The sequence below is a fragment of the Carya illinoinensis genome, chromosome 7, assembly GCF_018687715.1.
Source record: "Carya illinoinensis cultivar Pawnee chromosome 7, C.illinoinensisPawnee_v1, whole genome shotgun sequence".
Lineage (NCBI taxonomy): Eukaryota > Viridiplantae > Streptophyta > Magnoliopsida > Fagales > Juglandaceae > Carya > Carya illinoinensis.
In genome coordinates this window covers 38,736,372-38,749,422 of record NC_056758.1, presented here as the reverse complement: position 1 = coordinate 38,749,422, position 13,051 = coordinate 38,736,372, and the positions used below count along the sequence as shown (strand labels likewise).

General features: G+C 33.0%; 1 protein-coding gene across 1 annotated transcript; it reads left to right on the top strand.

The window, feature by feature from the left end:
* Positions 1-9,230: 9,230 nt before the first annotated feature.
* On the top strand, positions 9,231-12,460 carry LOC122317100 (cell division cycle 20.2, cofactor of APC complex-like). The gene is made up of 8 exons (XM_043134018.1): positions 9,231-9,352; positions 9,448-9,549; positions 9,915-10,106; positions 10,374-10,640; positions 10,757-10,859; positions 10,973-11,289; positions 11,538-11,699; positions 12,041-12,460. Exons 1-8 carry the CDS (start codon positions 9,278-9,280, stop codon positions 12,182-12,184), a joined length of 1,362 nt encoding a protein of 453 aa, XP_042989952.1. The 5' UTR covers positions 9,231-9,277; the 3' UTR covers positions 12,185-12,460.
* The last annotated feature ends 591 nt before the right edge of the window (positions 12,461-13,051 follow it).

Here is a 13,051-nt window from a genome sequence, read left to right as displayed (position 1 = left end):
GACAACATAGAGCGTGTGAAGATATAAGCATATTATATGGTACTGCTCCTTCCTCTTCTTGCCTGACATTCTTAATGCCGTTCATCATTGCTTGCTAGATAGCTAGGGTGTTCTCTGCATCAGTGACCGGAAGTTATGTCCTAATTCGGAGGTCTCAATATATATAGATATAAATAGTGATATATTATATATTATAGTAATTACTTTAGCTTTTTTACTTCTCTAATTGCATTTCACTATATTTCATCAATTTCATGTCGTGGGACTTGAGGGGGGAAAAATAAAAGCTTATTTGGCTAATCCTAATCCCACTTGTGTCACAAATTAAAGCATTGAAAAATTCTATTCATTATCTTCAGTACACCACACACCACATGTCACATATAATTTTTTTTATTTTTTTCTCTCATCAAATATGTGGTGTATAGATTATGAGTATAATAAATCAATTAGTTTTTTAAGAATAAAACAAAACAAAAAATAAAAATAAATAAAAACAAGTGTGATGTATGAGAATGAAGAGTAACAAATCTCTAAAGTACACTACAAGAATCTGGGCTTTTACCAGCAATTTTTGAATCGCTGACAAAGAAATCGCTGGCATATATTACATATAACGGCGATTTCTTACTCGCTGGAGAAAATAAATCCTAAGCTGGCGGGTCAGTGTGTGACGCCCTCAAATTCCGTTTGGGATCGGACGGACATTTGAAGCGTCGAGACATGCAACACAAGGTTACCTGCCCCCGTTCATGACATATAAGATGCAATGTTCCTAACATGCATCTAACATTATGCAATATTCGCAGCGGATAATTTTTTTCTTTAGCAATACCATGCACCAAATTGAAAATATCCCAAATGCTTAAAACATACTTCATACATAAAGACCCATTGAGTAGATCACAACACTAGTCCAAAATGGTTATGATCCAAAAAGTACTAAAGATGTAACTCCATTGTACAAGTAGTAATTTACGTTAACTACTATATTAACATTGACGTCGCACCGTCGCTTAGTCAACCGTGTCTAGTTGATCAGCTCCTGATTCTCCTTCAGGTCCTGTAACAAGATCTACCATTCGGGGGGAATGGTAGTTGGGACTACCAAAGTGAGATTTGATTACAAATCTCAGTAAGTTAACAAAAAACTTCCACACAAGCTAATGATGCATGCATGACAGTAAAAGCATAAATGCATAATCAAATTCATAAGTAATTAAAGCATAACTTGGCGTACAACATAGCATAATTGACATAACTTAAATTGAAACATGAACTGAACTTGACTTGACATGAACTTGATCTGAAACTTGACTTAATATGAAAAATACATATTCCACAGTTGTTGTGGCCCCATGTATTCTACGTGTAAATACATACTCTACAGTTGTTGTGGCCCCATATATTCTACACAAACTTGACTTAACATGAAAAATACATACTCCATTGTTGTGGCCCCATGTATTCTACGTGTAAATACATACTCTACAGTTGTTGTGACCCCATGTATTCTACACAAACTTGACTTAATATGAAAAATACATATTCCACAGTTGTTGTGGCCCCATGTATTCTACGGAAACTTATTCTTTAACTGCTTAAATACATACTCCACAGTTGTTGTGGCCTCATGTATTCTACATGTCGTAATTGCTGTGTCTCACGTAGTGTATGCGTCACAATTGCTGTGACCTCATACATAAGTAATCAAGATGAAACGTGACTGGAATACGAAATGACTGAATCCCTGACATAACATAACGTGACTTAAATATAACTTGAAATATATGACTAACTTGAGATAGAAAAATTTCGTAACATTGCATAACATATAATAGACAACATATTTAACATGACATACTTGCAACAATGAATATTACATGACTTGACATACATGTAATAGATGGCATACTTAGCATGACGTACTTGTAAGGTATAGTAATACATAACAGAATATATTATGTAACAGATAAAAATTGACGACAGAATAAATTCTGTATAATAGACAATTGCATGATAACTTGACATGGCATGACATATATGATAACACACATACATACACTGTAGTTCCTTTACTTAGCACACATACACAATAGACTACTAGTAAGTTAAAAGCTAACTTACCTCGATCTCCGCGTTTCTTATAAAACTTCAAATGCGACCACGAGGAACTGTAATTAGTGATTCTAAAAGTTAGAACTAAATCACTAATAATTTGAAATATGAAAAATACTAACTTAAAGAGTAAAATTTTCATTTTACTCTCTACATTTGGGAAAATGACCGTTTTACCCATAACTTAAGGATTTTGCATACTAACTCCAAAAGTTTCCAAAATTTACATGAATTTTCCCAAACTTAAATATCAACTCAGAAAAATTTAAAACAAAACACAACTATGAAGAACACACTATGGCCGAAACATCCATAGGCCATTTCCCTTGATTTTTGTTGCAATTCCTTCCAACTTCAAAACTCGTGCTTAAACCAAAATTTTGCAACAAACATCTTCCAATCCTAAGTTCAAAACCATACTTAAAACATCCATTTAGAAAAAGCTAATAATTAACACCAAACTTTTTGTAAAAAAATCCAAGCACTTGAATCACAAGTTTTGACCTTAAATCAAAACATCTCCAAGAATTTCAAAAATCAAATCTTACTTCTAACATATTCATAATATCATCCTAACATCAACCATGCTTTAAATCATCAAACTAAAGTCACCAAAATCACAAAATAACATTTGGAATTTTTGGTTTTACACTTAGTCCAAAAACAGAAACTTTTTCCTCAACTAGTTTTGATAAATCTCTTGATCTATGACTTATAAATATATGATCTTCAAACCAAACCATTACATGATTTAAAAAAATGTCCTAAAACATATATAAGCTTCTAATTTAAGATCACATGGTTAGAAATTAACCAAAACATAAATTTAGCCAAGAATATCCACACTTTGGCTTATTTGAATATCTCTTTGCATAAAATTTCATATTTTTGAAACTAATATCAAATATCTTCAAAATAATAATATAACATGTATATAAGATACTTAGGATCCTCCAATAAAATTATTAAAGTCATTAGAATAGGTTTAGACCACCAAAGAGTTAAACTTTCTCAAAACAGAAACTGTTTTTCTTCTTCCAGTTTCTAATTTTCTAAATCTAAGAAAATCTTTCATCAAAACCTTTAATCATGCAAAACTCCTCAACCAATAGTCACATATACATGTTAACAATACTCCATAAAAATTTCAGACCAATATCTATCCATTAGCTTGGTCAAAAACTCAAAACTATAACATATTCTCCAGTTTATCTCCCAGAATGACCTTTCTATAGTTTACACAATATTTGACTGATCAAATGATTTTCAAATGGGGCAAATAAGATATCCATGTAAACTAGACTAAAAAAGGAACAACTTATATGAAGGAGACTTCATGATAAAACACTTACAAAAGCTTCGAAATGGGTGTGCAAAAGACCTCCTAAAAGCTGTCCGAGAGAGAGTGTTTGATATTCTTTCAATGAAAAGTGTAAATGAAGATAATTTCGTGGGGAGAGGTGGCTGGAGATACTTATGAATGAGATATGGAAGAGATGAGGCTGGAGTTGAGAGTTGAGTGTAGTTTTCTCCTACCCAAAATATCTATAAAAGATTATCTCATAATATTCTATCCAATAGTATCTACAAAAAATCAACTTAAGATATTTTTATCTAATAATATCTATAAAAAATCAACTCAAAATATTTTTACCCAATAATATTCATGAAAATTACCTCAAGATATTTCTTTTTATCCAATAATATCTACAGTTTTGAACAGACGTTTTGTCCGAAAATATGAAAAAATGTTATTGCGCCATAAGACTTTAAATAACCCTCCGAGTCTAATGACACAAACCATAATACATTTTGACACTTCTAACTATCTCCAATAATCAAAAACACACTTCTGATACCATAGTAAATAATAACACTAACTATGTAGTTAGACAAAAACCTATACGATTAATGGATTCGTGAAAACTTATGGGGTTTTCACGAGGTTCCTAAAGTTAATAGAAATTTCACAATTGAATTTCTAGCGGGCTGTTACACAGTGCCTGTATGGAAGCAATTTTTATATTTTTAGCAACGAAAATTTTCGCTGTTAAATGTCATAAATATTCTCAGGCACCAAACTTGCATTTTATTTCCCTCCCCGCAACTTATTCACAGTACCCTCTCTGCTCTTTGTGTGTGTTTGTCATCGATTTTCCATCACCTGCAACTAAAATCTGTTCCGGCGAATCCATACATGGTAGTTCCAGTAATCCCCATTTATGAAACGCTCCCGAAACTCTATCTCTGGTCTCCACTACATTTTCTTTGTGCATAGAAGGTTGCTCATCGTTTCCTTCTAAGACCCAAGCTTTGCCTCCATCAATCGGCTTACCCATTAGTTTTGCTATGAACCCCCTTCAAATCTTCCACTTCGGCCACCCAATACTTCAGCTACCAAAAATTAAATCCCCCTTTTGTTGAATGCATATGTACACACGACGATTGCTGCCAAAATCACCCTCTGTTGTGCATTAGAGCTACCAGAAATTCCCCTAAAATTGCTGTCCCAAACATCCTGTGTGCGAGGCTTGCCAATCCATTCTAAGCCCTCGATTGGCCAAAACTGCTCGAGTGCTGCTCAGCGTGTCCAAGGTATTTTTCTACTCACAAACTCTATTTGGAACTCATTATTTTCTCCATACATGCATGAACATAGCGTCATTTGTTTGTCTACTTGGATTGTTGGATGACATGCACAAATTATTTAATATAAACTTTTTGTAGTTTATATATATATATATATATATATATATTGTGATATGTCGATGCTGTGCATATTATCGATTCATTGGTTGATTATCATTCTTGGTAGTTGGCAATTTCTGCATATATAACCTCAAATATATTAGGTTTTTCACTGATCGTGCTACTGCGATTTCTCCATTCATCTAACAATGTGCATTTGGGGTTAGTTTTAGGGCTACATTCTGGGAAATAATTGATTAGGGAAAAAGAAACCGTATATCTCCAACATTGTCCATGCAGGCTTTAAAGAAAAAATTGTATATAACAAGAGTTTCTTTTGTTCTTTCCAAAAATCATTATGCTTGTTAAATTCAATTTTAGTATGCTTGGTTGCTTGAAACTAGGTGTTCTTTTCAAACAAAGCTCATGGTAATGTTTATTTATTCCTAAGGCTGTCTTTTTAAGCTTACTCATATTTATTCAATTTTGATAAAAATGCTATTTCCTGGCAAAACCCACTATTAGTTGAGAATCGCTGACTTGGTCACATGTTGTTAATTAGCATGACAAAATGTAGACACATATGGAGGAATATGCTATTATGTTATTATAGGCAAATAAAGATGTCAATTTTTAGGTTAATTAATCTAAACAATAAAAGTTAGATATATTTTATAATATGACTGTAGGCAACAAGCTTAACACTGTGTAATATATATGTTTACAAAAGCAATATTATATCTCATTAAAAAGAATTATTATAAAGAAAGATGAACATATTTTTATGCCTTGGGCTAAGACTCCATAATTCCTTTAAAAATGATATCGCTGACTATTTCAACAATATAATTCCAGAATTTATTTACCCCTCTACTTTCCTCTCTAGTCTCCTATATACCCCCCACCAACTCATACATGAAGACAAAATATCTGCTTCTTGATTCAGATTCCATGCTGGAAAGACAGTCTTAGATCTTGAGTTACAAATTTGATTCACCAAATATTGTAATAAAGATTGAAAGTGGGTCATCTATCTCTTGATTGTTTGATTGAACAAACCTAAACTAGTTTTAGATCAAAGTGGAATTAAGCCATGATGGGAGGGACCATATATAAGTACTCATCCAACCCTTCATGATCAATGAGACCCGTGTTGCTTTAAAATCAGGGTACTTCGTTTGATCATCCAATTACTTATTTAGGCGTCAGTTTTTAATTTTTCAATTTTTAAAACTCAAATTATCATAATTTGATCACTTAAAATTAGTGGCTCAATCTGTTTAGTACATCATTAAACTATTGAACATGTTGGATTAATGTGATTAGTTAAACACAATTATGATATATCACTTTCTTAATTTCTAATGATGGTATATATATAAAGGAAAATTTTGAAATCCAAACTAAACATGACTAGATGTGTAACGTAAATTATTTATCTATCTCAGCTTTTGTTATTAATTTTCCGTCACCAAAAAACTAAGACAATGAGGATAAAAACACTTTTATATAACGATTTAAAAAATCGTTATTAATTTTAAAAAATAACTGGCATATCAAATGATAGCGATTTATAAAACACTGGAATTTGATTTTCGGTTTTTAAATTTCTTTGCTAGCATTTTAAAATTTGCTGCCATTTGATATGCCATCGATTTTTTAATCGAAGTTTTAAATTTCTTTGATAGCGATTTTTTAATCGTTGAGAAAAAATTTCGGTTATGGAATTCCCTTGCCAGCATTTCAAAAATTGCTGGCAAATTTTGTTATGTTTTTGAATTCTTATGCCAGCGATTAGAAAATCATTGGGAAATATGCCATATTTGGCGGCGATATTTATTTTACGCCGCAATATATTAGAAATGGTTGAATAGTACCGGCGATTGACCGGCGAGTTTTTAGTCGTTGGCATAGGGATATAGCGGAGATTTTTCTAATTTTGTTGGCAATTTTGACTCGCCGGGAAAACTCCAATCTATTGTAGTGGTGGGATACTGCTAGCGGGCCACCCAACTATTACCATTGGCATGCCCCACCAATGTATTTAAATTTTGTATTTTTCAACATCCTTAATTATTAAGAACAAAAGAACAAAATACACAACTTTATCAATAGTTAAATTCTTTAATCATTAAGTAAAACAATAAATTAAAAAAATCAAGCGGTAAATTTGAAGGACTCTACTAACATTTCCCTTGTATATGAAAGAAAAATAAAACCTGGGCCAGACGTGGATTAATGAAAAATATTGTAAATCAATTTACTAAGGAGTTTTTATATCTTAATTATCGTTATTATCAAATTAAATGATTTAGATTTTTCACCTCAATATATATATAAATATACCATGGTACATCTCAGCGACAATAATTTAGCCTGTGTTTGGGTAGTGGAATTCTCGTTATTATTTAATACTTTATCATTATTTTTTTATATATTTTTCATTATTATTTATTACTATTTAATAATTTATTATTATTTTTTATCATTTTTTTATTACTCTTTACAGATTATTTAATATCACTTCATTACCCAAACTCATTACCCAAACGTAGCATTAAATACAATCTTACTATAGATTAAGAAGAAATTAATAATCATGGAAAGTTAGGTAAGGCTGTAATAATAGATTTAAACATCACGATTAGATCAATTATCACATAAAACAATGATTAGATTATCCTAATTAGGCCCGGTTTGATTATCAAATGAGTTGAGTTTCATTTTTCATAATTATTACAATTATTTTTAAATTTTTATATAAAATATAATAAATAATTTAATTTTTTAAAATTTTAAAATAATAATATTAAATAATTATACTATAATAATATTTTATTTAATTTTTAATTTTTAATTTTTATATAAAATGAATTCAATCGATATCTAAATCAATCCATCAGAATACATAATTATAATTAACTCCAATGCATGCAGTACCGGCCACGGCCACTACAATCGATGAAAAATGCACGTCCTCAAAATTCTCAGAGGGTAGGGAATTTCCCACCGGAAATCAACATTATATTGTCTTCTGCCTTGGACGAACTTCCATGGATTCCCGAAATGTACAAGCAATCTAGAAATTATTAAAGGAAAAATAAAGCACGGTTGGGGACTAATTTAGTGTAGTAGCGGTAATATGTGACACGATTAATAAGTTTGAATTTGATGTTAACAGATTTAAGTGAAAATAGGTTGACTCGTTAAAACATGATTTATAAATGGGTTAATTTTCTTAACACGAAATCAACCTATTATGACTTGTTTAGATTTAAATCACAATCACAATTTTATTATTGCTGGATTGTAATATTGATATTTTTCAATATGCTTCTATTTTTATTGTTAGGATTGTAATTATGAACTTGCTCATATTTGTTAATATCAGAATTGTAATATTGATTTTATTATAAGTCAAAATATGAAAAGTATTAATATTTTTTGTTAGTAAGGAGTCTAACTGTTTTTTTTTAAGATATTGTGGATATTAATAAATATATATTTTAACTTTTATGTGAAATCATATTAATTATGTCAAATGGATTATACGGATTAATTCAACCAATTTACATGAAACGGGCTAAAATGAGTCATGTCCTGTTGATCAATTTATAATTAATTATTAATAGGTCAAAACGGGTGCCACAATATGACCTGTTATTTAAATAGATCATGTTAAGATTTGAAAATCTGACATATTTTAGCTTAGTGGTCGGGTTCGAGTTAAGAAGCCATATAGTCGAATATGATTTATGACTTAACACGACATGAATATAATTCACGAACATGAATTGTCACCCCTAATCTAGTGGTTGTTCATATAATATATATATAGTAATATTAGATATAATTTTATAATGTGTAAGTCCTGTGGACTGATCTCTTAAAAAAAAAAATCTATCATTAAAATATTAATTTTTTAAATGCAGGTCCTAGATTTATACAGTTTTTTAAAAGGAGCATACACTTTATGATTGAAATTATTATTTCTCATGTACTTCAATATACTTTGATTACAAGACATTGATATCAACTTCAACCATATTATGCTATTTCATTTAAAGACTTATTTTTATGAAATATTTTTGTGAACCAATATTTCTTCTGTGAATTTAATGGAAGTATAATAGACATAGTTAACTTGCAAATATAATTGGCAAATGCAGAAGTTGCATTGGGAATTAATTTAGCAGAAAAGTATTAAGACTAGAGCGAAAACTTCGAAATCATTTAGTAGGTGTGAATAACAAATTACTACCAAATTATCCTAACGGTAATAACGGTTCAAGAAGGCATCCCCTCGATAAAATGCGAAAGACGAATTTGGCGGGAAATGGGGAGATACCCGTGTAGACAGAAATGCCTCAAATGAGAACGCCCTTGATCCTCTTTTTCTCTATTTTTTAATTCTTCTACTTCGGAAGGACTCCCAAGTCCCGAAGACCCAATAGGGAAATTAAAAAAAAAAATGTGGAAACTTCAATCAGATCGGTACTCTCCCACTCGCATCCTCAGCGATCCCGCCATCCAGTACGACTTTCCGGTACGACTAGTTTTCTTCATCAAGAACCATTTTTTTATTTTTTGCCGCTTGGTTAGTGATGGTTTTGTTGTTTTGATGTTTGGTATTTTTGTCAGGGTGACCGGTTTATACCGAATAGGAGTTTGATGGATCTTGATCAAGCCCGCAGTCTGTTGACAAGCAGGATTAATAAAGCTTATCACAATCCCGGTTTTAGTGTACGCTTGACCATTCTTCTCATTGCTTTATCGTATTTTTCGAAATTTTGCGGGGTTGTGTGTGCCAAAATGTTTCTTGGAATTATTTTCTTGTAAATCGTTAATGGTTTATTTACACTCCCGGATGCTCACTTTTTATTTGAAATTTCTTTGTACCTGACTTTAAGGCGATACTGGTTAGATTCGTGGGTTTTTGTTTTTTTTCTTTCCCAAAGTTTATAGATGGATAAAACATATATCGAGAGCTTCAAATGGGTATATAAGTTCTTGGGAGTTCGGATTTTCTTGATTATGACTTGATGAACTTGTTACAATGAAGGAAATGGTAATCTTCATTTTACTCTCTGTTCTTTTATTTGCGGCAGGAACTGTACCGACAGAGATTGGAGGAAAAGCTGACTCTGGATTCAGAGGGGAGACCATTCAGAATGTTGGTTTTTAGGGGAAGCCCAAAATCAAGTAGAAAATCGATTCGTCTTATTGACGAAACGCGACGGGAGGAGGAAGAGGCATTGGATAATAGTACAAAGGACAATCAATTTCGGTGTTTGCCCAAGGTGCTCGTCACAGCGTTCTCTTCTAGTTTTATTTAGCCCCTCGTAGTTTCGTGTGAGTTCTGAGTTTGAAACTTTAAAAATCGTATGTGAACCAAAGTTTGGTAATTAATACGTAAATGCATATTCATTCATGTATTCATATAAGCTTAGACACGCGGGCAAGTGATGAGTGGTTTATTTTCTTTCCCTAGTATGTACAGGCGGGGAGCTTTTCTCCATTCATTATTTATGCTGTTCGATGCTCAGATAACTTAGTTGTGTCTACAGAGAGAATCTAGGATTCTGGACGCTCCAAACATAATAAATGACTTCTACCTCAACATCATGGATTGGGGGAGAAACAACATTCTTGCCGTAGCTTTGGGTTCAGAAACCTTTCTGTGGAATTCAGAGAACGGACGTGTACAAAAGTTGTTGCAAGTTGGTGCCGGTGACTATCCTACAAGCGTGGCCTGGTCGGGGGATGCCAAAAAGGTGGCGGTTGGGTACATGCATTCCAAACTTCAAATCTGGGATGCCGAGACTTCCAAACTTGTAAACCTCTGTGTTTGTGTGTGTTTCTGCCTTTTTTTTTTCTTTGTAAATTGTAAAGACGAATCAATGGTTCTGGACTCAAGGTTTTGGGATTACTCTTATGGTTTAACCTACAGATTAGAAGCCTAAAAGGTCATAATGGCAGGATAGCAGCCACTGGATGGAATGGTCACATTCTAACATCTGGAAGCCAGGACAAATCCATTATCAATCATGATGGTAATTTAATCCTAAATCAGTGCTTTCCATTCTATTCTGAGTATGATAAATAGTTGTTAGAACGAGATAATTTTAACCTTTTTACGCCCCGGCATGCATGTTTTCTTTGGCAGTTCGAGCGTCAAATAATATGACCTCACATATACAAGTACACACCGAAGAAGTGTGCGGTTTGAGATGGTCAAGAACGGGCAATATATTGGCAAGTGGCGGTAACGAAAATCTTATATACATATGGGAATCTTCCAAAATGAGCTCTTCGAAATTCTTGTTTCGTTTCAATGACCATACCGCTGCAGTCAAGGCTCTTGCATGGTGCCCATATCAGTTTGATATACTTGCATCCGGAGGAGGCACAGCAGATGGTTGTATCAAGATATGGAATATACAAAGGGGCATCTGCATCAACAGCATAGATACCAAAGCCCAGGTTAGTTATATAGAATTTAAATTCCTTTTTTTTTTTTTTTTTTTTTTTTTTGTATCCTAAGTTTACATAGTTCTTATACTTCTAACTAGTTAAAAAATTATCGATTTTGAGTAAAAAGAAATGCACTGTACTGATTTGTTATTTGCCATTGGTTAACCAGTCTCTCTATAAAACAACAGTGGGCTTTTACGAATATACCCCTTTACTTTGTATTCTCATCGCGTGCAGTCTTGGTACTATGTATCCAGATTTGTGGACTGGAGTGGAACAGGCATCACAAAGAGATCATGAGTGGTCATGGCTTCAGCGGGAGGGAGAATCAGAACATGCTATGCTTATGGAGGTATCCTTCCATGACTAAAGCAGGAGAATTCAAGAGCCATGCATCCAGAGTCCTCCAACTTTCCCAGGTTTGTCTCTATACAGCTTAAGTTGAAAGTTACTCAAGAGAATTTGATTAGCTCCATCATTTGAGCTTTGTATTAATTTGATGTACAAAATCCAAACTTGTACATTAGAAAGTTTAATTTAAGCGCACGTAATGAAAACCTTAAGGTGACTCTAGTCCATCTATTGTAGTGAAGACTCCAGACTCTTCGTATGTCCCCATTTAAGTTGCTAATTTGTGCATTAGATGTTGTAAAGGTATAAATGAGGCCATTTGATTTCATGGAACAGCCAAACTGGCAGGTAGACTACAGAGTATGTCTTTCAGCGCTTGAACTAAGTTCATATGATTGATTTGTTGCAGAGCCCTGATGGTTTGACTGTGGTATCAGCTGGGGCAGACGAGACTCTTCGGTTTTGGGAGATTTTTGGACCCCCTAGCAATGAAGATTTCCCCATCTCGGAGCTGAACAGCCTTCTGTCTCTGAAGACATCACCCCTAAGATGATGGGAACAGAAATACTCAGGTTTTCCCAGGCTTGGTTCCTTATCCTTGTCATATGCATTAAATTATTGTACAAAAGAGCATAGGTGTCTTTTAGTTCCTTTGTAGATGAACAGAAAAAATTCCATTGGGTATTGTAAATGAGATGAGAGATGCACAAAAATTTAGATATATTCTAGTCATTCTGCAATAAGATGATTACTAATTTTTGACCTATTGGATTGAACTGTAACTGATACTGAAACAGAGCCCAAATCAGACCTCTTTATAATGTGCACATCTCTTTGTATGGCATTGAAAGGATGGATTATATTATTTTTTCATATCATAGTCAATTGAAAAAATAGAAACGCGCTATGGTATTTTGCAGCAAGGATTATTAATCTAGAATATACTAATTTTGTACAGTGTGTGTATTGGTGCTCTGCCGTGTAGCAGATTTATCACTAGCAGTACATAGATTAATAAGGATAGCCACAATACAAAAGCCAGATCAGAAGGAAACAATGTAAAATCTATTTGGGCTATGTTTCAGTATGGTATTTAGTGTACCTGCTATAACTGACCTCTATATCATGATTAAGTGAAAAATAAGACTGCCAACCTCTGAGTCATGATGAAAAGTGATCTCCGTCTAATGACTCTCGCCGCAAGGAAAACCGATTAATTCATTCGACCATGGACAGGGCCGGCCCCGTCTTCCCACAAATCCTTTTACATTAAATTTGTATGAATTTCTATACACTACGTCCATTACTTTTCAACTCAAGTATTTTTTACGATGGGCTATTAATTAACTTTTCAACTGATAATTATTTATGATCATAGGCTAACAGGATAATTTATATATATCTACGACCTTTTTATATA